Genomic DNA, 27,529 nt, shown 5'->3' with positions numbered 1-27,529 from the left:
GGAGGTTGACGCACACCTTCACGAAATGCTACTGTGTCGACAGGGATTCCAGGGAGGAGTCGAGAGTCGGCCAAGCAGTGCTGCGCAACCTGTTCGCTTGAAGGTAAGCCTGGTGAGGAGATGAGGGATGCTTATGTTGAGCCTTGCCACCTCCCGTGGTTGTGCATGTGTACTGCTATGTATTCTTTATTCATGAGCATGTGAATTCATGTCCGACACCATGCTGGAGAAGGAAAAAGTTACTTACCTGTAGCTGTTCTCCAGCATGGGTCTGGCATGGATTCACATGCAAACCCTCCCGCCTACCTCTCTGCGGCTCTTCTCTTGGTCCTACTGCCACTATATGTGCTACCAAATCTGAAGATGGCTGCCAGAGGAGGGGCTTAGGTAGAGGGCAGTCATTGGCTAGGGGCAGTATAACCCAGAGCTCAGTGATTGGTTGTTAGGGGAAAGACAGTTTAGTAAATAAACTGATTTTTTTTCTTTGAGGATTCACGGTCTGACGGAATATTAATGAGCATGTAAATCCATGCTAGACCCATGCTGGAGAACAGTTAAAGTTAAGTAACTTGTTCCATCCTACCTTCTCATGTAACATTTTTGTTACCCTCACTACGTTAAATGACTGGTGGCAGTGGTTTAATTTGTCCTACCATTGTGTTTTTCTACCGCAGGCTGAACCCTCAGCTGCAGTACTGCACCCATGGGTGACCATTTTGTTGAAATGGCCCCTGACTTTTTTCCCCCGCTATTTTCTGTTAGTGAGGCCTTTCTTGGGGTTTACTTGTGCGTTGAGCCAGGTTTGATCCCTTTGTTTGTCTTGCCTTTGGCGGGCTTCAGCTCTGAAGCCCGCCTCTGGCTCTGTCTGGAAGGACAGGATGTGAGGGAGGGTCCCGAAACTCCCCTGTCCTTTGTCTCTAGGAATGCCTGAATGCAACCAGTCCTGCTGTGCGATTGACAGCTTGGGCTGTGCATGAATGGGAGAAACCTACTTCAAAGGTGAGCGTTTTGGGACTAGAGGCAGTTGGCCACTGGGAGAAACGCCAGGTGAAGAAGACATGAACCAACCTTGCTGCATCCTCCTGGACCTTTGAATTGCCCAGTGGAGCCCTGCTGCTGTTCTTAAACTCCTTTTTCAATTCGAAAGACAAGCTCCGGAAGGGTTGACTTCTCCTCTCGGGTTAGTGGGACCAACTAACCCTGAGACGAACTCCACTGTACCATCTTCCCCGGCTGGCTGTACTTCATTGCTGCATGAACCGAGTGCCAGGGGTCGAGTAATCCATAGTCTAGTGAAACGTCTGACATCTGGCTAGAATCTCCAGGAGTCTCCTAAGGACCCTCCTGAAGCAGGACGACCAGAGCTTGAGGTCCCTCACCAGAGTGAAGGACCCAGGGAGTGAAAGAAGCCCAACCGGTATTGAAGATCCACGGCGGTAAGTGCTGAAACAGCAAAGTGCCAGTGAATCGAAAATAGCCCGTAGCTACTGACGACCTCCCAAGTACCGCCGCAGGAGCCCTCCAGACATCCTCCCTCTTGTCCCCACGACTGAGGCTCAGGAACACTGCGACTGCACCTCTGTAGCAAGACCGAATCCAACTGGACAACTCTTCAAACCAGAGGTACTGTTTAGACTTAGGGTATTTACCTCATTGTCCTTTAGCTGTGTTTTTTCTCAGTTGGGAATTGCAGTGGTTTACTGGATTCCAACTCCATTTTTCAGACTTAACTGCTTGTGACCCTACACATGATTTTCTATCACTCTCTAATTTCGTGTAAGACATTGATTCTAAGTGCCTCAGCTCCATAGATTGTTACAAATTGTCTCTGGAGGATAGCTTGGGGGCAGCGTGCTTGCCTTGGAAGCAAGATGACAGCACCACAGGTTCGATCCCTGGGTCCGTGCTTAGAAACCTCTGGGTATTAAGCGTGTTATAAATAACCTATCATATCATTGACTGGCTCCCTGAAGACTTCTAGCCCATTGACTTTGATATTGTTTGTCCCTCATAGGTGGTAACTCGTACATTTAGTGCTGGGAAAGGCTTGTCTATTTTTATTAGATTTAGTTGTCCTCCCGTTTATTGAGAACCTGTTTAACCATTTTCCTTCCTACAACCTCAATCTGCAAAGTAGAACTAGTATGATATATATATATAAATGGCATTACCGTGCTTGCCTTTTTAAAGAACGCTTATTTAAAAATTGATGTTAATTAGATAACTATAACTGAAACCATGTTTCTCCAGCATGGGGTCTGGCATGGATTCACATGCTCATGAATATTCCCCGTCGTCAGGCTGGGAATCCTCGGTAAAGAAAAAACCAGTATCAGTTTCGTTTCTGATCTGTCTTTCGTAGCAATAACCAATCACTGGTCTCTGCGTCATACTGACCACAGCCAATGACTGCCCTCTACCTAAGCACCGCCTCTGGCAGCCATCTTCAGATTTTTACCGCACGTTCATGTGTTGGGATCCTCGTGCTATTGCTCTCGAGCGTTAGTGCTATTTTTTCGCGCTTTTTTCACAAAAACTTCGATTCTTCGGTCAAAGAGCCTCAAGCTCCACCGATCCTACATCCGATCTACGGGGACCCGTGTCGGATTCATCTGTGCCCCTCAAGGGTGAAGATTTCGTCGAGCTACGCTTCGGAGGACTCCAGAAGCTTCTCAGGCCCGGCCTCGGAGATGGCCCAGGAGAAGGGAAGCTCGACGCCCGGAAAGCTGTTCAGGGTCTGCCCTGGATGCCAGCTGCAGAACGTCTTTAAGGAGGACGAACACACTTTCTGCCTTTACTGCCTTCATGAGGACAAAACGCACGTGGAGAAGGACTGTGCGTTTTGCGGCAACATGTCGGAACGGACCATGAAGGACCGTCATCAACGTCTCGCCAACTGGCTGCAGGGTAAGAGCCCGTCTGGCGAGAAGAAGAAGAAATCCGAGCTGTCTTCTAAGACCTTTGAGGGCGCCCCGGCGACGGGGGCCCAACATAAGGCCAAGCACCGCGAGTCCGCTGGCACCGGGAGCGCCGAACGGTCGGGCTCTACGGGCGCCAGGCAGGGCGCACCCTCCCCGGCACCATCAACCACGAGCCAACGCTCTGGGTCGGGTAAGAGGAAGGCCGAGCACCCGGCGAAGCTCCTGGAGAGGCCCCGGTCGAGCTCGAAGGCAGAGGAGGAGCGTGGCAGTGCCCCCTCCCTCAAGGACAAGGCGGTGAGCGCACCTAGGGTGGTGAAGGCCTTGATCCATCCGACCAAGCCCTCTATCGAAACGGTCGCGGCGGCCCTGGCCCAGCCTGTGGAGGCTACTCCAGTGGTGGCGACCTCAGGGCCCAGAATCTCCCTGCCTCCTCGGAGGGAGTCTTCTTTTATGCCCATCGATAGGACCCCCGTGAAACCCTACGTGGAGAAGAAGGGGGGGCAGGGCGTCGTCGTAGATTCGGCCTCAACCTCAGAAGAAGAGCTGGTCGAGGTCTTAAGCCACGGCCTAGGCGTGGAACAAGACCAGCCCGTCGGAATGGGTCCCGACGCAGGCGACGACGACGACATCGTCGAGGATGCCGACGGGGCCCCTGCTCGCCCGTCGGATTCCCCTCTGCCAGCGCCGCGAGACAACTCGGCGGCCATTTTGTTGGCCATACAGTCCCTATGCACTGAGATAAGGACGAGGCTACCGTTACCGACTGAGGAACCTCTCCCGTCGGGGGATCCAGAACCGGGACCTTCTGGTGTTCCCCCTGCCAAGAAAAGAAGGATCCATCCTCCACCTCCTTTTCAACCGTCGCGCCCCGTCCAGCCCTCCTCCCCGTCCACCCGAGGGGATGATACGGGGACTGACACGGCAGCGACGGGTACGGACGACGAGGCATACGACGAGGATTTTCCGTCGTCGCCCCCCACCAGGGCTTCTCCGCCCGACGAGATCGGATCTTTCCATTCCATGATCTCCAGGGCTTCCGAGCTTTTTCAACTCTGCCCCGAGGAGAAGAAAAAGGAAGGCTTCCTTTATCAGCGGCGCGAGGCCAAGAGGAAGACGGTCCTCGCAGTGCCTCTGTTGGACGACATTTGGGATGAGGGCCTTTCCCTCCTCAAGAACCCTTCCACGACGCCAGCTAGAAGAGACCGGTACGAGAAGAAGTACCGGGTCCCGGACACGGCCCCCCTATGCCTCCGGGCGCAGCCTACCCCGGACTCCGTCGTCTCCGCGGCGGCCAGGAAGAAAGCGGGGGGGGGGTGCGGCCTCCACATCGACTTCCCCGCCGGACGGCGAGGGAAAGAAATTGGATGCTATGGGACGTAGAGTCATCTCGTCGGCAGCGACGACGATTAAAGCGGCCAACGCCTTGGCTATCGTGGCCCGCTACGACAGGGAGCTCTGGTACAAGATGGCTCCCCTGCTGGATTTTCTGCCGGACGACAAGAGGGCTGAGGCCCTTGAGATCCTCCAGGAAGGTGAAGTGGCTTCGGACCACGCCATCACCGTGGCGACGGACATCGCCGACGCTGGGTTCCGCCAGCTAGGCAACGGCGTTTGCCTTCGACGTCGTGGATGGCTCAAAGCTACGGATTTTCGGCAGGACGTCCAGACCAGAGTCCTGGACATGCCCTTCGACGGGAACAACCTGTTTGGGAAGACGGTGGACGATTCCCTCCAGGCCATCAAGGCGGATACTGAGACGGCCCGGGCCCTGGGAGTCCTGCAGCAACGACGGACGCCCTTTCGGAGCGGCGGAGGCAAGGGCGCCTCCAAAGGTTCCGGTGGCGGTTTCGCTTCCTACCGTCAAGCGGCCCGCTCGTCGTCGCAAGAGGCCTACAGAGGACGAGGCAAGTCTAGCGGACCCCGCCGTCGTCGCCAAGGAGGTCAAGGCGGCAAGGCCGCGTCCAAGCAGGATTGAACCGGCCGTGGGGTCGGGCCCCCACCGAAGCACCCCGGTGGGAGGCCGGCTGGCGGGCTTCGTCAGCGTGTGGGAGTCCATCTCCACCGACCGTTGGGTGCTGGACGCCCTGGCCCGGGGCCACGCGCTCGAGTTTCAAAGAAGGTGCCCGCGCGTCCCCCCCGTGGCCAGGAGAGAACTTCACGTCCCTCAACTTCTCCTGGAGGTAAAGGCGATGCTCAGAAAGGGCGCCATCGAACTCGTCCCAAAGAGGCTTCGGGGCTCCGGAGTCTACTCGCGATACTTCCTCGTGAAGAAGAAGACGGGAGGATGGCGCCCCATCCTAGACCTGCGACGGCTGAACAAGTTCATCAAGGCGCAGAAGTTCCGGATGGTCACCTTACAGCACGTTCTGGGTCAACTGGAGGAAGGAGACTTCCTGTCGTCGTTGGATTTGGAGGATGCCTACTTCCACATTCCAATCCTAAAGGGGCACCGAAAATTCCTCAGGTTCGTGGTCCAAGGGCGTCATTACCAGTTCAAAGCCCTTCCCTTCGGACTGCGGTCGGCACCCAGGGTATTCACCAAGTGCCTCGCACCGGTGGCGGCGCAGCTGCGCCGCGAGGGGATTCACGTCTACCCCTACCTGGACGACTGGCTCATCCGCGCCAAGACGAAGGAGCTCGCCGTGGTCCACACGGCAAGGACCGTCCAACTCCTCACGGACCTGGGATTCTCCGTGAACTACACCAAATCCCACCTGGTGCCCGCGCAAGTCGCACTGTTTCTGGGAGCGAGGCTCGACACAGTGTCCCTTCTGGCCTCCCCGTCGGAGGAGAGGACCAGGACCATCTTGGGCAAGGTGCAACGGATGCTGGTGGCCGACGCGGCCAAAGTGAGATCCATCAAGTCCCTCCTCGGGATGATGTCTTCCTGCATCTACCTCATTCCCATGTGCAGGCTCCGGATGCGCCCGTTGCAAGAATTCCTGGATGCGCGCTGGATCCAGACGACGGGCAGCTTCGAAGAAAGGATCAAGCTCGACGAGAGTTTCCGGCGAGCGATACGGTGGTGGGGCACCCGCGCGCATCTGACGGCGGGCATGGACTTCCAGACCCCAGCCCACCAGGAGACTGTGACCACGGATGCCTCCCTGGAAGGGTGGGGAGCGCACACCGAAAATCTGCACGCGAGGGGACTCTGGCTCCCGACGGAGAAGTCCCTGCATATCAACGTCCTGGAGCTCCGTGCAGTGTTTTGGGCCCTCAGGTCCTTCCTTCCGTCCCTGAAGGGCAAGGTGGTGAGGATCTTCACCGACAACACCACCACCATGTTTTACATCAGGAAACAGGGCGGAACCAGGTCCCCAGCGCTGTCCAAGGAGGCGCAGGACCTGTGGCATTGGGCCGTCGCCCAAGGGATTTTTCTGGTGCCGTTTCATCTGGCAGGGATAAAAAACACCATCGCCGACTCACTCAGCAGGGAGCTGCGCTCGTGCCACGAGTGGGAACTACGGCAGGATCTGGTGGATCGCCTCTTCCGACGGTGGGGCACACCCCAGATCGACCTGTTCGCGACGGCGACGAACACCAAGTGCCGGAGGTTCGCCAGCAGGTTTCCCCAGACGAGGAGCATGGGCGATGCTTTCTCGTTCCCCTGGGAGGGCCTGTTCCTCTACGCGTTCCCTCCCTTGCCTCTGCTAATCCGGCTCGTCAACCAGCTCAAGAGGTCACGGTGCAGGATGATCCTCGTCGCACCTGCGTGGCCGAGGCAGATATGGTTCCCGGACCTTCTGGACTTGTCGGCGTCCCCGCCAATCAAGCTGCCGGCGGACGCAGACCTACTCTCCAGGGAAGGAGGCGCCATCCTCCACCACGACCCGAAGTCGCTGAACTTGCAGGCCTGGCTCCTGCAGCGCTAGAGTTTGGAGGATACGACATACCGGCCGATTGCAGAGAGGTTCTTGCAAAGGCCAGGGCGTCCTCGACTCTTAAATGCTACGGACACAAATGGAAGAGGTTCTCTGTCTGGTGCCACGCACAGAAGATTAACCCTCTACGGATTACGGCTCCCCAAGTACTGCCGTACCTGCTGACGCTGGCCAAAGCTGGACTGGCACAGGCGTCCATCAAGATTCATCTTGCTGCGATCTCCCGATACACCAGAACCACGGGGCGGACGTCCTTGTGGTCTCATCGTCTGGTGAAAGAGTTCATGAAGGGACTATTCAGATCGTTCCCGCCGGTGAAGGCTCCGGCCCCGGCGTGGGAGCTCAACGTGGTGCTGACCAAGCTCATGGGACCTCCGTTCGAGCCTCTGCACTCGGCCCCGTTGAAGTTTCTATCGTGGAAGACAGCTTTTCTCGTGGCCATCACCTCCGCACGACGAGTGGGAGAGATCCAGGCCCTTTCCTGCAAGGCCCCGTACTTGACTTTCCACGACACGAGGGTAGTGCTCAGGACGCACCCCTCCTTCATGCCCAAGGTACCGTCGGACTTCCATCTCAACGAACCCTTGGTGTTACCTGTGTTCTTCCCGTCGCCTTCGTCGCCGGCTGAGAGGACTTTGCACTCGCTGGATGTAGCTAGAGCGCTGAAGTTCTACGTGGATCGCACGAAGGGTTTTCGGAAGACGTCACAACTCTTTGTGAACTTTGGACCTGTCAATCAGGGGAAGGCTCTCTCGAAGGCTTCCATCTCCAGATGGCTCTCCGGCTGTATCATGTACTGTCACCGGTTGGCAAACCGACCGCTGCCTGGCCGTCCGAGAGCCCATTCCACCAGAGCGATCGCAGCTACCACGGCGTTCCTATCTGGTGTGCCCCTGCTGGACATATGCAGGGCTGCTACGTGGAGGTCGACGCACACCTTCACGAAATTCTACTGCGTCGACCGGGATTCCAGGGAGGAGTCCAGGGTCGGCCAAGCAGTGCTGCGCAACCTGTTCGCCTGAGGTGAGCCTGGTGAGGAGGTAAGATGCTTAATGTTGAGTTGATGTGATGCTTAATGTTGAGCCTTTGCCACCTCCCGTGGTTGTGCATGTGTGTACTGCTATGTATTCTTTATTCATGAGCATGTGAATCCATGCCAGACCCCATGCTGGAGAAGGAACAAGTTACTTACCTGTAACTGTTGTTCTCCAGCATGGGTCTGGCATGGATTCACATGCGAACCCTCCCGCCTACCCCTCTGCGGCTCTTCACTTGGTCATACTGCCACTTCACGTGCTTCCAAATCTGAAGATGGCTGCCAGAGGCGGTGCTTAGGTAGAGGGCAGTCATTGGCTGTGGTCAGTATGACGCAGAGACCAGTGATTGGTTATTGCTACGAAAGACAGATCAGAAACGAAACTGATACTGGTTTTTTCTTTACCGAGGATTCCCAGCCTGACGACGGGGAATATTCATGAGCATGTGAATCCATGCCAGACCCATGCTGGAGAACAACAGTTACAGGTAAGTAACTTGTTCCTTCTTGGCTACTTATATTTACGGAATTCATTTCTGCAACCCACTCCTCTTGCAACAGGCCTGGCTGCTCACACTACCAACTTGTGTAGTAGAGACCTATACTGAATACCAAGCTGATGACTGTTGTCGCACACGGTGTGACTGCGCCAATTCTTACCTAAAACTCAGTCTTTGACCCAACTCTCGATGCTTGTTAAGTGTAAACTGGTTTCACCTTTTCGAAGTTGGCATCTCAGTACACCACACCGGCAATCTCTAAAAACCCTCAACACAAACTAATCTGTATGGCTCTGCAGTACTGAGTCAGATGTTCCTTGTCTCCTTGAAAGCAGGCAGAGCCTGAACCACAGGTTGGCACATCAGTTTGATGAATTCCTTAACTTATGGATTGATGCATGATGAGCACACCGTGACCTTTCTTAATGGGTCATCAGGCACTCCTCTGCAACAATCTTGGTGCCCTCCGAGGTTGATCTGGGTCCATGTGATTTGCTCATCCTTACAGCAGTGCGCAAAAGCACTTCTGCCTACATTTGGAGACTCTGAAACTGAGTTGCTCATCTGTTGCTTGCATCTTGATGCCTACTGCTTAACCGGATAAGTCTACTGCATATACCTCTGTGTAGTAATTGCTTTATTCAAAGGTATAATATCTTTTCTTCTCCAGCATGGGGTCTGGCATGGATTCACATGCTCACGGGGAATATTCACATGCTCATGAATATTCCCCGTCGTCAGGCTGGGAATCCTCGGTAAAGAAAAAACCAGTATCAGTTTCGTTTCTGATCTGTCTTTCGTAGCAATAACCAATCACTGGTCTCTGCGTCATACTGACCACAGCCAATGACTGCCCTCTACCTAAGCACCGCCTCTGGCAGCCATCTTCAGATTTTTACCGCACGTTCATGTGTTGGGATCCTCGTGCTATTGCTCTCGAGCGTTAGTGCTATTTTTTCGCGCTTTTTTCACAAAAACTTCGATTCTTCGGTCAAAGAGCCTCAAGCTCCACCGATCCTACATCCGATCTACGGGGACCCGTGTCGGATTCATCTGTGCCCCTCAAGGGTGAAGATTTCGTCGAGCTACGCTTCGGAGGACTCCAGAAGCTTCTCAGGCCCGGCCTCGGAGATGGCCCAGGAGAAGGGAAGCTCGACGCCCGGAAAGCTGTTCAGGGTCTGCCCTGGATGCCAGCTGCAGAACGTCTTTAAGGAGGACGAACACTCTTTCTGCCTTTACTGCCTTCATGAGGACAAAACGCACGTGGAGAAGGACTGTGCGTTTTGCGGCAACATGTCGGAACGGACCATGAAGGACCGTCATCAACGTCTCGCCAACTGGCTGCAGGGTAAGAGCCCGTCTGGCGAGAAGAAGAAGAAATCCGAGCGGTCTTCTAAGACCTTTGAGGGCGCCCCGGCGACGGGGGCCCAACATAAGGCCAAGCACCGCGAGTCCGCTGGCACCGGGAGCGCCGAACGGTCGGGCTCTACGGGCGCCAGGCAGGGCGCACCCTCCCCGGCACCATCAACCACGAGCCAACGCTCTGGGTCGGGTAAGAGGAAGGCCGAGCACCCGGCGAAGCTCCTGGAGAGGCCCCGGTCGAGCTCGAAGGCAGAGGAGGAGCGTGGCAGTGCCCCCTCCCTCAAGGACAAGGCGGTGAGCGCACCTAGGGTGGTGAAGGCCTTGATCCATCCGACCAAGCCCTCTATCGAAACGGTCGCGGCGGCCCTGGCCCAGCCTGTGGAGGCTACTCCAGTGGTGGCGACCTCAGGGCCCAGAATCTCCCTGCCTCCTCGGAGGGAGTCTTCTTTTATGCCCATCGATAGGACCCCCGTGAAACCCTCCGTGGAGAAGAAGGGGGGGCAGGGCGTCGTCGTAGATTCGGCCTCAACCTCAGAAGAAGAGCTGGTCGAGGTCTTAAGCCACGGCCTAGGCGTGGAACAAGACCAGCCCGTCGGAATGGGTCCCGACGCAGGCGACGACGACGACATCGTCGAGGATGCCGACGGGGCCCCTGCTCGCCCGTCGGATTCCCCTCTGCCAGCGCCGCGAGACAACTCGGCGGCCATTTTGTTGGCCATACAGTCCCTATGCACTGAGATAAGGACGAGGCTACCGTTACCGACGGAGGAACCTCTCCCGTCGGGGGATCCAGAACCGGGACCTTCTGGTGTTCCCCCTGCCAAGAAAAGAAGGATCCATCCTCCACCTCCTTTTCAACCGTCGCGCCCCGTCCAGCCCTCCTCCCCGTCCACCCGAGGGGATGATACGGGGACTGACACGGCAGCGACGGGTACGGACGACGAGGCATACGACGAGGATTTTCCGTCGTCGCCCCCCACCAGGGCTTCTCCGCCCGACGAGATCGGATCTTTCCATTCCATGATCTCCAGGGCTTCCGAGCTTTTTCAACTCTGCCCCGAGGAGAAGAAAAAGGAAGGCTTCCTTTATCAGCGGCGCGAGGCCAAGAGGAAGACGGTCCTCGCAGTGCCTCTGTTGGACGACATTTGGGATGAGGGCCTTTCCCTCCTCAAGAACCCTTCCACGACGCCAGCTAGAAGAGACCGGTACGAGAAGAAGTACCGGGTCCCGGACACGGCCCCCCTATGCCTCCGGGCGCAGCCTACCCCGGACTCCGTCGTCTCCGCGGCGGCCAGGAAGAAAGCGGGGGGGGGTGCGGCCTCCACATCGACTTCCCCGCCGGACGGCGAGGGAAAGAAATTGGATGCTATGGGACGTAGAGTCATCTCGTCGGCAGCGACGACGATTAAAGCGGCCAACGCCTTGGCTATCGTGGCCCGCTACGACAGGGAGCTCTGGTACAAGATGGCTCCCCTGCTGGATTTTCTGCCGGACGACAAGAGGGCTGAGGCCCTTGAGATCCTCCAGGAAGGTGAAGTGGCTTCGGACCACGCCATCACCGTGGCGACGGACATCGCCGACGCTGGGTTCCGCCAGCTAGGCAACGGCGTTTGCCTTCGACGTCGTGGATGGCTCAAAGCTACGGATTTTCGGCAGGACGTCCAGACCAGAGTCCTGGACATGCCCTTCGACGGGAACAACCTGTTTGGGAAGACGGTGGACGATTCCCTCCAGGCCATCAAGGCGGATACTGAGACGGCCCGGGCCCTGGGAGTCCTGCAGCAACGACGGACGCCCTTTCGGAGCGGCGGAGGCAAGGGCGCCTCCAAAGGTTCCGGTGGCGGTTTCGCTTCCTACCGTCAAGCGGCCCGCTCGTCGTCGCAAGAGGCCTACAGAGGACGAGGCAAGTCTAGCGGACCCCGCCGTCGTCGCCAAGGAGGTCAAGGCGGCAAGGCCGCGTCCAAGCAGGATTGAACCGGCCGTGGGGTCGGGCCCCCACCGAAGCACCCCGGTGGGAGGCCGGCTGGCGGGCTTCGTCAGCGTGTGGGAGTCCATCTCCACCGACCGTTGGGTGCTGGACGCCCTGGCCCGGGGCCACGCGCTCGAGTTTCAAAGAAGGTGCCCGCGCGTCCCCCCCGTGGCCAGGAGAGAACTTCACGTCCCTCAACTTCTCCTGGAGGTAAAGGCGATGCTCAGAAAGGGCGCCATCGAACTCGTCCCAAAGAGGCTTCGGGGCTCCGGAGTCTACTCGCGATACTTCCTCGTGAAGAAGACGGGAGGATGGCGCCCCATCCTAGACCTGCGACGGCTGAACAAGTTCATCAAGGCGCAGAAGTTCCGGATGGTCACCTTACAGCACGTTCTGGGTCAACTGGAGGAAGGAGACTTCCTGTCGTCGTTGGATTTGGAGGATGCCTACTTCCACATTCCAATCCTAAAGGGGCACCGAAAATTCCTCAGGTTCGTGGTCCAAGGGCGTCATTACCAGTTCAAAGCCCTTCCCTTCGGACTGCGGTCGGCACCCAGGGTATTCACCAAGTGCCTCGCACCGGTGGCGGCGCAGCTGCGCCGCGAGGGGATTCACGTCTACCCCTACCTGGACGACTGGCTCATCCGCGCCAAGACGAAGGAGCTCGCCGTGGTCCACACGGCAAGGACCGTCCAACTCCTCACGGACCTGGGATTCTCCGTGAACTACACCAAATCCCACCTGGTGCCCGCGCAAGTCGCACTGTTTCTGGGAGCGAGGCTCGACACAGTGTCCCTTCTGGCCTCCCCGTCGGAGGAGAGGACCAGGACCATCTTGGGCAAGGTGCAACGGATGCTGGTGGCCGACGCGGCCAAAGTGAGATCCATCAAGTCCCTCCTCGGGATGATGTCTTCCTGCATCTACCTCATTCCCATGTGCAGGCTCCGGATGCGCCCGTTGCAAGAATTCCTGGATGCGCGCTGGATCCAGACGACGGGCAGCTTCGAAGAAAGGATCAAGCTCGACGAGAGTTTCCGGCGAGCGATACGGTGGTGGGGCACCCGCGCGCATCTGACGGCGGGCATGGACTTCCAGACCCCAGCCCACCAGGAGACTGTGACCACGGATGCCTCCCTGGAAGGGTGGGGAGCGCACACCGAAAATCTGCACGCGAGGGGACTCTGGCTCCCGACGGAGAAGTCCCTGCATATCAACGTCCTGGAGCTCCGTGCAGTGTTTTGGGCCCTCAGGTCCTTCCTTCCGTCCCTGAAGGGCAAGGTGGTGAGGATCTTCACCGACAACACCACCACCATGTTTTACATCAGGAAACAGGGCGGAACCAGGTCCCCAGCGCTGTCCAAGGAGGCGCAGGACCTGTGGCATTGGGCCGTCGCCCAAGGGATTTTTCTGGTGCCGTTTCATCTGGCAGGGATAAAAAACACCATCGCCGACTCACTCAGCAGGGAGCTGCGCTCGTGCCACGAGTGGGAACTACGGCAGGATCTGGTGGATCGCCTCTTCCGACGGTGGGGCACACCCCAGATCGACCTGTTCGCGACGGCGACGAACACCAAGTGCCGGAGGTTCGCCAGCAGGTTTCCCCAGACGAGGAGCATGGGCGATGCTTTCTCGTTCCCCTGGGAGGGCCTGTTCCTCTACGCGTTCCCTCCCTTGCCTCTGCTAATCCGGCTCGTCAACCAGCTCAAGAGGTCACGGTGCAGGATGATCCTCGTCGCACCTGCGTGGCCGAGGCAGATATGGTTCCCGGACCTTCTGGACTTGTCAGCGTCCCCGCCGATCAAGCTGCCGGCGGACGCAGACCTACTCTCCAGGGAAGGAGGCGCCATCCTCCACCACGACCCGAAGTCGCTGAACTTGCAGGCCTGGCTCCTGCAGCGCTAGAGTTTGGAGGATACGACATACCGGCCGATTGCAGAGAGGTTCTTGCAAAGGCCAGGGCGTCCTCGACTCTTAAATGCTACGGACACAAATGGAAGAGGTTCTCTGTCTGGTGCCACGCACAGAAGATTAACCCTCTACGGATTACGGCTCCCCAAGTACTGCCGTACCTGCTGACGCTGGCCAAAGCTGGACTGGCACACGCGTCCATCAAGATTCATCTTGCTGCGATCTCCCGATACACCAGAACCACGGGGCGGACGTCATTGTGGTCTCATCGTCTGGTGAAAGAGTTCATGAAGGGACTATTCAGATCGTTCCCGCCGGTGAAGGCTCCGGCCCCGGCGTGGGAGCTCAACGTGGTGCTGACCAAGCTCATGGGACCTCCGTTCGAGCCTCTGCACTCGGCCCCGTTGAAGTTTCTATCGTGGAAGACAGCTTTTCTCGTGGCCATCACCTCCGCACGACGAGTGGGAGAGATCCAGGCCCTTTCCTGCAAGGCCCCGTACTTGACTTTCCACGACACGAGGGTAGTGCTCAGGACGCACCCCTCCTTCATGCCCAAGGTACCGTCGGACTTCCATCTCAACGAACCCTTGGTGTTACCTGTGTTCTTCCCGTCGCCTTCGTCGCCGGCTGAGAGGACTTTGCACTCGCTGGATGTAGCTAGAGCGCTGAAGTTCTACGTGGATCGCACGAAGGGTTTTCGGAAGACGTCACAACTCTTTGTGAACTTTGGACCTGTCAATCAGGGGAAGGCTCTCGAAGGCTTCCATCTCCAGATGGCTCTCCGGCTGTATCATGTACTGTCACCGGTTGGCAAACCGACCGCTGCCTGGCCGTCCGAGAGCCCATTCCACCAGAGCGATCGCAGCTACCACGGCGTTCCTATCTGGTGTGCCCCTGCTGGACATATGCAGGGCTGCTACGTGGAGGTCGACGCACACCTTCACGAAATTCTACTGCGTCGACCGGGATTCCAGGGAGGAGTCCAGGGTCGGCCAAGCAGTGCTGCGCAACCTGTTCGCCTGAGGTGAGCCTGGTGAGGAGGTAAGATGCTTAATGTTGAGTTGATGTGATGCTTAATGTTGAGCCTTTGCCACCTCCCGTGGTTGTGCATGTGTGTACTGCTATGTATTCTTTATTCATGAGCATGTGAATCCATGCCAGACCCCATGCTGGAGAAGGAACAAGTTACTTACCTGTAACTGTTGTTCTCCAGCATGGGTCTGGCATGGATTCACATGCGAACCCTCCCGCCTACCCCTCTGCGGCTCTTCACTTGGTCATACTGCCACTTCGCGTGCTTCCAAATCTGAAGATGGCTGCCAGAGGCGGTGCTTAGGTAGAGGGCAGTCATTGGCTGTGGTCAGTATGACGCAGAGACCAGTGATTGGTTATTGCTACGAAAGACAGATCAGAAACGAAACTGATACTGGTTTTTTCTTTACCGAGGATTCCCAGCCTGACGACGGGGAATATTCATGAGCATGTGAATATTCCCCGTGAGCATGTGAATCCATGCCAGACCCATGCTGGAGAACAACAGTTACAGGTAAGTAACTTGTTCCTTATGGTCTCAACTCTTGCTAGTTGACCTTGAGCACTCGTTTTTTTGTTAAGCTCATGTAATTGTAGTGGCGGTCAAGCATATCCTTTTTGCCTCTGTTCAGCAAGACACCCTAAAATAGGTAAGGAAATTCAAGGCAAAGCTTGATTGAATTGTAATTAAAATAGTCGTCCACAGAGTCGAAGTCAGGAGGAACAAATAGTAAGCCAAGACTGGCGCTTTTCATAGAACAGGGATCACTTGCTGCACTGCAAACCACTCAAGCTGACTTAATTTGCTGCTTTCTTTCATATTAAACTGGCTGCATTTAATTGTTTCCTCTCAGGAGACGGGAGGACAGTCTACAGGAAGATCGAGGTAGCTTTGTGACCACGCCCACAGCGGAGCTGTCCAATCAAGAAGAAGCTTTGCTCGGCAACTTTCTGGACTGGAGCTTGGATTCCTCTTGTACTGGCTATGAAGGGGATCGCGAAAGCGAAGGGGAGAAAGAAGGGGACAGTAAGTGTTAAATATGCAAGTGATGGGGACCAACACGAACCTGGGGAGTTGGTGATATTTTTTTACTAGGTGGATTGTTGAATTAAGCTGTAGCACTTTGAACACTACAGTGCATGGGAGAAGTGTTCCTAATTTCCAATTTACTGTATAGGTACATCACTTTCCTGATGTAAAGACCTTTTGTTTATCTACTGTAAGGTCTTTTTTGTCTTATGCTGGACTTCGGGTAAGATTTTGAAGTGTGAAAGTTGGGAGTAAAATATGGTTTGCTCCATGGCAATGTTGGGTGACTAAAAGTATAGTTGACTTCTAAAGCAGGTCTCTTTAATCGATACGTCTTTGCACCTAGTCATTCATGCAAAGTAAGATTCAGTTTTACCATGGGATTCCTCTTCAGATCAAACAGTAATTCTATTATAGCTGCTTCCTGTGGCACTGCTAATCTCCTAGCACGGATCCAAACCTCTGTAGAGCTGCGTAGATGGAAGCACAGAGGTGGGCTCATTTGGTGGTTCCCTTTTTTCTGTGAGCAGTTTTCTTCCCCTTTTTATTTTAATTGGGATGGTAGGCTAGTTATATGGCTTAAAGTGGTTGCCTGTTGACTATGTTTAAGTCAGATGTGCAGAGTTGCTGCTTGAGCCCTTTTTGCTTGTCCTGAACGGTCCACTGGCTTTTTTCTTGGTGTATCCTCATCCAAGGACCCACCATAGGGGTTACTGTTGTAAAACATTGCAGTGCCTGTAAAGGGTCCATGTGTTTTTCTGATGTTGGGGAGAATTCTCATTGCTTTGTTCATTCCATTCAACCTTAAAGACCCCCAGCTCTTTTGCTGGTCTTTAGGACGTTTTAATTTTACTCTGGAGTGAGAGACCTTTTTCTCCATGTATTTTTGATCTGACTTACTCTTATTTCTTTTGTTTTTGGAGTCTGACAAACTCCATAGGCATCCACTTTTGTATTGTGAGTCACAGAGAAGTCCTTTGGATTTCTCATAAGGTTTAAATACCTTCTCTTGGGTGAACTACTGTTCCCAAGAGTAGTAAAGTGAAATTAACGTTTAGCCTCACCACTTTTAATGGCTGGTGCCAGTGGTTTAATTTTCTTACCATTGTGTGTTTCTACCACAGGCTGAATCCTCAGCTGCAGTAGTGCACGCCATTTCTTGTTTGTTGAGGTCTATCATGGGTTTTACTCTGCTCGCCAAACCAGGTTTAGTCCTTTTGTTCGTTTTGCCTTTCAATGGTGAAACCCGCCTCTGGCTCCAGTGTGTTTGGCAGGGCAAGAAGCGAGGGAGGTGCCCCGGAACTCCCTATCTTTAGTCTCCTTGGTTACCTGAATGCACCCAGTGCTGATTGGCTGGCTGGACAAACACCCTGCTGTGAGTGACAGCTAGGCTGTGCATGAATGGGAGAAACCTGCATAAAAGGCAAGGCTCCTTGAACTGAAGGCACAGTCGACCATTGGAGGAAACATCCGATGAAGGAGTCTTGGAACAGAAGCTTGCTACACCCTTCTGGCTGTTGAACTGCCCGGTGATGCCCTGCTGCAGTGCTGAAACTCTAATTCCGAATCGACTAGAGCAGCCCCGGAACGGACAACTTCTTCCCCTGGGTTAGTGGGACCAACTAACCCCAAGACTAACTTTGCTGGAGGAACTTCCCCAACTGGCTGTACTTCTTTGTTTTTGCTGGAATAGAGTGCATTGTCTTTAAGCCGGACCAGAGCTCCAGGAAGATCCTGATGACCCTGCCAAGCAAGATGACCGAAGCCTGAGTCACCTCACCAGAGTGCTGGACTCCAGAAGAAGGGAAGCCCATCAAGTGACCAAGATCGGCCGTGGTGCTATTTGCTGTTAGCTGAAACAGCGAAGTGCAGCTGAACTGAATAGAGCCTGTAACCTTTGCTGACCTTCAAACTGCAGTGCATGAGTCCTCCCTCTTGTCCCCACGATCTGAGGCCTAAGAACCCAGGGTCTGCAAGACTGCAACCAGAACGGAAGCCAGCTGGATCCTCTTCTTCAAACCTAAGGTACTGTGCTGACTACTGAACTCTTGTCTGTAGCTTGCATGGTCTCACTTGAGACTTGCAGTAGCTGTTTTGCAGAGTTGATCTCAGCCCTGAATTTCACAAGCCTAACAACTTTTTGCCCAACAGTGATTCTTTTTCTAAAACAGTGCAAGACGTTTGTGCTATCTGAAGTGCCTCTGCTCCATAGGCATTGTTCAAATTGACTTTGGCTGTCCTGACTTCCTGCAGACTCTTTTGACCCATTGACCCTGATTCTAACTGCCCCTCATGGGTGGTGCATAAGTTGAGCTTGTATTGCTGGAAAAGATCTAATCTACACTTCATTGGGAGAGTGAAAAGTATTTGCATGCTCTGAGAACCTGTTAACCTTTTTCCTTCCCTAATCTTTTCCTTTTCCACACCCTCAGAATTTTATCAAGTACAAAAAGTGATATATAAATGCCAAAACTGTCCTAGTAATTTAAGTTGTGAATAAAGCATCTATAAAATCTACTCTTAAATCGGAGTGTTGCGAAGTATATTTATATTGTTGCATATTGCCCTTTTCAAAGAGATCTCCTCAGATAGGGGCCATCCTTCGGCATGTGATCAGGGACATGCTCCCTCTGCCTATAGTCATTCCTCCTATGGCTCCAGTGCTGCAGGCCCACGTGCAGCCCCTGCTGTCCTTGCCGGCTCCTTCATTTCGGTCTCCCCTGCCTCCCACAGTTCAGGTGGTTCCAGGCCAGCCTCCTCGGCAGCCACTGTCTCCAGTTCCTACACCGCAGCCCTCAGCGCCCAGCACTCCTCGACGCGCTTGGACATCCTAGTAGAGCTGGCTAGGAGGACCCCAGCTCACTGTCTTCAGCCAAGGCCTTCCATGAACGGCTCTTAGGTTTGGCATATTTGGGGCTTACTCAACCAGAGGTCGATCAACCAGAGGCGGAGGTCCTGGCCGAGGATCTCACTCTACACCCCTGCAGCTAGAACGGGGATCCAGATGCAGAAGGATGTCGCCTTGGCCAAAATGGGATGGCTTAAACCTCATTCAGCCCAGCCTGTCAATAAGCGCCTCAACGCCAAGTATAGGCAATTGGAGGGGGATCCATGCTTGCTGTCGGCACACCCTCAACCACACTGTTCGGTGATTGCTGCAGCTCCACTGTACTCCAAGCCTCCGTCGTCCTTGGCGCTTCTAGGCAAGGAGATCATCTTGTAGGCTTACGGAAAGGTTTATTCCAGCGCCTCACTGCACCTTCGTCAATTCAATGCAGATGCCATTCTGACAGCTGTTAACCAGGGGCTTTGGTGGGAAATAGCTGACTTCCTTTCAGAACTTCGGCGCAGAGCCAGGCAGGTTGCAAGACGGGGCTGGCAGAATCTAAGTTGTTGGCGCAGGACATCATGGACTCCACTGTGGCCCACATTGACACCTCATGCGGGGCCATCTGCATCGCCACGGACATGAGGGCTGGCGGCTATGGGCTACCAAGTTCAACACGAATGTCCAGGAACGCATATTGGACCTTCCATTTGAGAGTGGAGACCTTTCATTCCACCACCGATGAGTAGCTAGATTAAGAAACAGTACCCAAACTGTGAAGTCTTTATCCTTACGAAGGCCACGCCCAAGGCATACACCTAGTAGTATCAACGCTCTGATAAAGGGTGGGTGTTCGGCAGGTTCTGGGGCTTCCAAGAACTGAGGTCTAGACAGCCTGACCATTCTCCAAGTCAGCACTGGTGCAAACAGAAGGGGGGGGGGCGGGGTTCAAGGGCTACTTTCAGACCCCCCCTGCGCACCAGCCTTGGAGGGAAAGAAGGCATGCACCAGCCTTGGAGTGAAAGAAGGCATGACGCGCCACTTCAGATACACGTGTTTTTGGTTGGGGGGGGGGGGGAGGGGAGGGGAGCGTGGGGGCAGGCTTGCCCTTCACGCCCAGTCTTGGGGTCAGGTTTGCAGACACCTGGATCCTATCCGTAGTGTCCATGGGGTACTGTCTACCGATTCCTCCCTCTCCACCATTTCCACAGATTGAGACAACTACTCTTCAGGCGTAAAATCTGTCTGTCTCATCGAGAGCCAGGCAGTGGAAGTCCCTGTGAGGCTTGGGCTTCTACTCCAGGGTTTTCGCTTTACGAAAGTACCAGGCTGGCCTGAGTTTTGTCGGACCTCTCCACCCTCAACCGCTCCCTCCAGCTTCAAAAATTGAAGGTGGTTACGCTAGCACTCATTGCGGAAACACTGTGCAGGGGAGACTGGATGTGCTCCCTGAATGTGAAGGACGCGTATCTATATGTCCCAATTTAGCAGCCTCGTTGCTCCTTTCTACAGTTCAGGATCATGGGCTTCCATTTCCAACACAAGGTTCTATCCTTCGCCCTCAACTCAGCCCCCAGGGTATTTGCCAGACTTATTAATGCAGTGGCGGCCCTCCTCGGGGCCTCTGTCTACCCGTACCTGGACGACTTGCTCGTCAGGATGAGGTTTCTGGAGGCGGTTCACCACACCTCCAGGCCGGACAGTGAAACCGATTACACAGCGCTACTGGCGGCTAAGATCGCACTCGCCTGCAGATGGAAATCCAGGGAAGGCCCCCCTTCGCAAGTCCCCCCAGCCCCCCGTGGTGGGCCAAGATCTGGGCCATCCGAGCCCCGAGAAAGTCACGGCCGCCAAAAAAAGGAACATTACACTGCTAGAGTGGTCCTAGAATATGACAAATCCTTAAACCTTCCAGCCACAGCAGGCTAGACTCACTCTGCGGACTTAGTAATGAAAGAGCCTACATGGAGGGGCTGACCCAGAAGTTGGGGACGAGAGACTGGGCCGTTTCCAAAGGAGGCAGGGTGGACCGTTTCCAAAGGAGGCAGGGTGGACCGTTTCCAAAGGAGGCAGGGTGGACCGTTTCCAAAGGAGGCACGTTGGAGGGGGATAAACGGGGATAAAGTGATAATATTGCCACTGCACAAATTCTATATTGTATTCTGCTGCAACCAGATTTGAATCCTTTTTATTATTTTTTTTTTTTACAGCCCTGTTAGTGGGGGTTTTCGGCTGTGCGTAGGGTCAGTGAGATCCAGGCACCGGTGGCTTCAGAACCCTACACTACTTTGCACAGCAATAAGGTGGTCCTGCGAATGCACCCCAAGTAGTCTCCTCTTTACATCTAAATGAGGATTATGGTGTTACCTACTTTCGTTGCTGATCCGAAGACGATGCTTAAAGGGTCTTGCAATGTCTGGATGTCAGACGCGCTCTGAAATTATATCTGGACAGGACCAAGAGCTTCCGCAAGTCGGACGCTCCCTTTGTCACCGGGGTCAAGGCCCTGTTATCGGGCATCCAAGGCCTGGTGGACGGTTTCGGCCATCAAGGAGACTTAAGAGGGGCAGCACAAACCACTTCCAGCGAACATGCATGCCCATGCTGTCACCGCCAAAGCCACAGCGGTCGCGTTCCAGAGACTGGTCCTATGGCAGGGTGACCACCTAGGCCACGCCTTCTCCAAGCACTACTGTTTGGACGCCGCCTTGAAGTCGGACGGCTTTCGGACAGGCAGTTCTAAGGAACTTGTTTTCTTGAGGCGGGTCACCTCTCCACCGTTGGGCTTCATTCAGTTGTAATCGCCCGTGCAGTAGGGAGGAAAGGGGACGGGACGTATGAGTAATTATTAGTCACCATAGTGACTAATGTCCTCCTAGTCACTGTCCCCTGTATGTCCCACCATTTTTGTCCCAAAAAAAAAAAACTGCTGTCATTAGGCAATGGTAATATTGTTGGAGTCAATGGGGACTGAGTGGGCGGAGTCAGGGGAGCGTATGCTCCCAGGGCCATGCCTCTAAATTTAAAGGTTAAGGTTTTTCTGGTGAAAAGGTGTTCCGTCACTAGCGAGGGACGCCCATGCAGTATGGAGGTTTAGGACCCTCAAAGACTGGTATCCCTTGGGCAACCTGGGTATGTGAGTGTTTAAAGAACTTAGATGGTTGGGTAAGGGTTAGACATTTTTTGATGGCTGCTCTCCTGAGCTGAGACCACTTGGTTGACTAAAAAGATTGATCCCAAAAAGTGAGCACAGGCGGCTGACTTGTGGGTAGCCAACAGAGCAACTCGCACAAATGAGGGGAAGCAGCACAAGAAAGAGGTAATGGAGAATTCAAATTCCAACCATCCAAACAAGGGCCACAAACATAGTACGGGTAAGTCTAATGAAACCTCTGGTGCTAAACCAGAGGGAGGTCAGCAGAAACTCCTATTCCAGAGAGCATTTAGAAATGTGTTGTCTGTGGGTCTACCGATCATGTGAAAGGGATCCCAGGTGTAAGGGTAAACCTTCAGGGGTCCACTCCGCCTCCTTTAGCCTTTATCCCTTAGGGAGAAGTTCATATGGCAAGTGTTAACTTTCAATTACTGGCTGAAGACCGCATTGGAATTACAGCCAGTGTGTCTTTCGTGTCCCCGAGTCTGTGGGAATGTGGATGTGTGTTAGGGAGAATTCTCTGAAATTTGCTAATTCCCTCCACCTTAGAGACCCCCGGCAACTTTGCTGGATTTTGAGGACTTGACTTTTTTTTTTTAACCTGGAGATTGTGACCCCTTTTTCCCACTCATGTATTTTAATATGGTTTGGTAGACTGTTTCTTTTTGGTTGTGGAGTCTGACAAACACCATAGGCATCATCTTTTACATTGTTACTCAGCACCTTAGGTGCAATGGCACAGGGAAGTCGTTCAGATTTCCCAAAGGTTTAAATGCCTTCAATTGGATAAACTGTTTCCAAGAGCAGTAAAGTGAAATTGACTTTACTTACCCTTGGAACTTTCTAGACCCAGCACACCCCGTTTTATAATGGAGGTCTGGAGGGGTTACCTAGTATCCCCTTTGTCTAGTTTCTCATGTAACATTTTTTGTTTTATCTTTTCCTCACTGAATGGCTGGTGGCAGTGTTTTTGTTTGAACTACCATGGTGTGCCTTTACCATGGGCTGCGTTCGCAGCTACAGTAAAGCACCCACGGGAGCAGTCTTTGTCAAAATGGCGCCTGGTCTTCTTTTCTCGCCATTTCTTTATGGAAAGGTCCTTCTTGAGATTTAATCTGCGTGCCAAACCAGGTTTGGTCTCTGTTCATTTTGCCTTTGGCAGGATTCTCGAGTGACGCCCGCTTCTGGCTCCAGGTTGTCTGGGGTAGACAGGAAGTGAGGGAGGAGCCTGAAACTCCCCGTTCTTAGTCTCCTAGGAGACCCAAAAGCACTCTGTGATTGGCCGCCTGACTGTCCAGCAAGGACAGCCCCCTCCCCCTTGCTGGGTGACTGACAGCTAGGCTGAAATGAATGGGAGAGAACTGAATAAAAGGTGTCTTTGGGCTTGGAAGGCAGTCGACCACTGGACGAAGGAACCGAAAAAGAACTTGAAGAGGGCGCCTGCTGCAACTCCTGGACCATTGGCTTGCCCGGAGAAGCCCTGCTGCTGTGCGGAAATGCCAAGTTTGCATCGACTGTGAAGCCCCTGCGAGGACAAATTCTCCCCTTGAGTTGGTGCGACCAATCGACTCCAAAATAAGCCACCTGGACATGCATCTCGGAGCTGGTTGAATTTCCAGAGTTGCTGCTTTTTATTTATTTTTTTCTTCCCTAAGGTACTGTAAAAAGTCTGACATAACTTGCCTCTTACTGTACAGTGCTTGCCACTTCTGCAACTCGCACGTCTAATCATTTTGTGGCCCTACATTTGATTCTTCTTTTCATCAGACTCCTAAGAACTTGTGCAAAGACTTTTCCGTTTACTTACCAGAAGTGCTTCATCCTAATTTGCCCATTGACTTTGGCGTAGCCTATTGAACTGAATGAGCAAAAGGAAAACCTTGGGGTCGTGAAGTAGCAGTACGCTAGTAAATGCCACTATTTGATATAAGTATGTGGATCTGCTGCGTTGGAAACCTTTTGCTGCGCCCCCTAGTAAGTACTAGGAAACTTAGAGCAAAAAGTATGAAGTAAAGGTATATCCAATGCGCAATTCCGAAAATTACAAATTCACATCAGTTAAAACAATGTCGTCTGCTTGTATGCAGGGTTTATTGGTCTTGAACAGCCGACACGTGTTTCGACCAATATGGATGTTATCAAGGCATAAGTCAAGTGGTAAAGTGAATGGATGCTCTAAGTAGGTAGAGAGTGGTAAAACAGGATAGATACCACCAATAAGTCAATTGGTAAGGAGATCTATATAGCATGGATGCTAGTGGAGGTCAAGGGGTCCAATCCCCATAGTCCCATAAATGTGGAGACCTGGATAATGTGAGGACTGAACAACACTTCTCCGAAAATCAAAGTATTTGCCTGCTTAAGAATAGTTAGTCTCTTGTTCTAATAACCTTTGCCTTTTACCAACTTTTAAGAGTATTCTAAAGGCCAACAGTAAGATATTGATGTCTCCAGCACCCTTGTTACAGAAGTCAATTATGGGTGTAGGTTGTGCCTGTGGTCCATCCCAAAAGGGTCTTGTCTGATTCAGAAACTCAGGATACAGTATTGAAGTGTATTTGTGTGTTACTATTCTATTGCTCCCTTCTGAAGAAGAGTTTATAACTACTGATAAATTAATAATTGTTTATGCAAGAAACCTTGAGTATAAGTTGAACACTTGTAACTGTGAATCTTTGAAACTCAACTATAGCTCACATTTTCCCTCTTGAGATAAGCCTGGCTGCTGAACCACGCTACCAAAACTGTGTAATACAAGCTTCTACCAAAGGTTGGAAACTTTTTTGGTTTTGCTTGCACCAGTATTTCCTGTCTTCACGTATGACTTATGCTATTCCCAACAAATAAATGAAAGCATTCAAGTCCGTCTGTGTAGATTTTTTTTATTTTTGTGATAATTCGAGCCCTTTTTGGATGGCACGTGTTTCAGCATTACTTTGCCTTTCTCAAATCTGGGCATTTCCTAAAGTATCGCGGTCCGGATAGTCTGCTTTATTGCAGTCCAGTTAGTAATTGAGGTCAAATCCCATTTGCTGAAAAAAGTCCAATTCGTGCTCCAAGCGTCGAGGAATTGGACATTTTTCAGCAGATGGGATTTGGCCCCAATTACTAACTGGACTGCAATAAAGCAGACTATCTGGACCGTGATACTTTAGGAATGCCCGGATTTGAGAAAGGCAAAGTGTAATGGCGAAACACGCGTCATCCAAAAAGGGCCTAGAATTATCACAAAAATAAAAATTACAAGCAGACTGACTTCAATGCTTTCATTTATTCGTTGGTAATAGCATAAGTCATATGTGAAGACAGGAAATACTGGCACAAAGAAAGGTGCAAGGAAAACCAAAAGTTTTCTATTTTTACTAACAGAGTTGGTCTCCATGTTTGCATACACTGTGTGACAAACTGAAAGTTAACAAAACAATCTCCAATTCAAAATGGAGTTGGAGCAAAAGTATCGGTCGCGAGAGTACAAATCTAAGGGTATCACCATAAAGCACCTCAAATTGAACCACTTGTACCAAAGGTTGGGTTGCCTATACCTGTAGTCTGAGTTGTGTGTAGTGGTCCCAGAGGATACTGCATACAATCTTTGCCTAACAATGTGCATAACTCCATACCAGATAACACAAAATAATATTATAAGGACAGTTTACTTGTAAATGGTGAGGAGGCCCCCTGCCATTAGAGACGCTGGGGCAAGCATTACAGTGGTTGATGACCTTTCTTTCAAACCTGAGGATGTGGACCTCGGGGGTCGTAATGGGAGAGTTGGGCTAGGAACTAGGATACACATGGTTTGCAGAACGCATAAGTTGGAGGTTGTGGATGTTTGCAACACAAATTGGGTATCCTTTTTCCTTAATGCCTTTTCCCAGAGATCAGCTGAGTTTGAACACTCCTGGTGGATTGGGCTCAAACCCACGCCAAGATGGTGGATTCCCTCAGCAGTGATCCATTTTAGAATTTTGAAGACCGATTGTTCTGGCAAACCAATTCGAAACTGCCTTTCAACATTTTCTCTAGTTGAAGTTGGTCATGTTTTAGGTTAGTTCCCCTTAGGCCGTCCCTGTAAAGAATATTTGAAAACTGAAGAAGATAAAGGAGTTATCTTCAGTCAACTGTTAGCTCGCCAAAAAGCTGCGCTCCCACCAGATAACAGCATTTTCACTTCGAACGTTATTTTGCTCTGAACTGAAACTGTTAAACACAGCACATTTGTAAATCTGTGGGCGAGCCAACAGCTGCTGTCATTTCATTTTCTTTTTTAAAAAAAAGCTTTGTAGTCAGGAATTCTGTGTTCACAGAAGTCGGCGTTATTCAGCTTAATATGTATACATGCTTTTGGAACTGTATGGTGAAGTAAAAGGAAAGAGTCTGCTGTTACACGACTATCGCGTTTTATCTCCTGAACTGATAGCTGCTCTTTGACTTTCAAAGGTGTGTTGAGTGAGAACTGATACCGCGGTCACTCTTTGACATTGGAAACTTACTCTAGTGCCGCGCAAAACTGCAGTATGAATCTGTTTGCTTTCGAACAGGAAATGTAATTATCAGCAAGTGCGTTTCTAGCAGCTATTACGACACATAGGCGTTCATGAGCCTCAAATGAAATATTACATGGAGATGTAATACCTTTTTTTAGTTCTGCACTGGCAGGGATTCATCTGCAACTTGCAACCCATTTCGAAGACAGTATGATTTTCATTTAGTTTCTTCAGAAGGTTTTAGGATTCCGCATGATACGGCAAAAAAGCGCTGGTGGCCGTTTTGTTAGGAATTCTGGGTAGTGTAGTTTTTGATGCGCATCTCAGTTTGTTTGCTGGCAAATGAACAGTGAGTCTGCATAAATTCTTCATTATTTTAAGAGGAAATTCAGGTTCAAGTTCATTTAAGGTTTGGAGCATCATACTGGAACACAAGTTTAGCAACAAAAGCAGATTAATTCAAAATTTAAATTTGGAAATGACATTGATATTAAATGGAATTCAGGTCACACAAAGATTAGAGTGAAAAATTATAGAGCAGACTTTACGATGTTTTGAATTACTAAATTAATGAGCAATTAAAGACTAATCAGAATTTGACTATTCCTCCAAGGTTGTGGCAGAGGAAACACGGGTATTATTCAGTTCCTAGAGTTGAATTTTAAGTAGCTTTAAATTTAGAAGCAGTGCTGTTTTTAACTGGTTTTAATTCCCGAACAGGGTGTGCGTATGAAATAAGAGCTCCTGTGTCATTTGTTGTTTTCTTGCATTTCCCCTTCCCCCACCACTTAATCTGAACCACACTGTAAAATAAAAAGTGGGGTGCAGAACAGCTGGAGAGGGACTGTGGGGTTCAGCAGCTCCTACAGAAAGAAAAGAAGGAACCTGATAGCTAAGGCACCCAACAGTCCCTCTAAACCTGCTGGAGCCCCAATCCAAATGGTTCCAATTCTACCAGCTCTCATCCAGTGCATTAATGACTTTTAGGGTACATGTCAGTGTACAGAATGAGGTGCCAGGAGAGTCCTGTTGGGTAATGGTTTAAAAACTCTTGGAGTTGTATCTAGCACTTCCAGGCCTCCCAGTAAGAGGAAGCAGGAGCAAACCAGATTGGCCAGAGGCGCAACTTTGGATGACTCTTAGTAGGAGGTTGAGATTCCTCTTACACCTCCCGGCCCCCCAGTCCACAAGAAGGACCCCATTCTATTTCCAGGCCAAAGAAGGAGACCAAGGGGAAACCCAACATCTCTGGTAAAAAGAAAGATGTTACACCTAAACCTGTTCAAAGGACAAGGACATCCGAAAGAGGATAGTCCCAGGTCACCCCAGTGGCCCCTTCTCCCCCCCTGCTGAGGCTGAGTGGGGGGTGGGGAGGGAACCAACCAAACTCAAGAGTCAGCTACTGGTGAAACTGAGCTG

General features: G+C 52.3%; 1 protein-coding gene across 1 annotated transcript in view; it reads left to right on the top strand.

Annotated features, from left to right (window-relative positions):
* CCNF (cyclin F) overlaps nt 1-27,529 on the top strand; it is a 212,920-nt gene that overhangs the window by 174,921 nt on the left and 10,470 nt on the right. The window contains exon 16 of the mRNA XM_069646925.1: nt 15,467-15,639. Coding sequence (XP_069503026.1) covers nt 15,467-15,639 — 173 coding nt within the window. The remainder of the gene's footprint in view (nt 1-15,466; nt 15,640-27,529) is intronic.

This window comes from Ambystoma mexicanum, chromosome 2q, assembly GCF_040938575.1.
Source record: "Ambystoma mexicanum isolate Mex_15411 chromosome 2q, UKY_AmexF1_1, whole genome shotgun sequence".
Classification (NCBI taxonomy): Eukaryota; Metazoa; Chordata; class Amphibia; order Caudata; family Ambystomatidae; genus Ambystoma; species Ambystoma mexicanum.
Note: the sequence above shows the minus strand (reverse complement) of the source record. Positions and strands in the feature narration are given on the sequence as shown.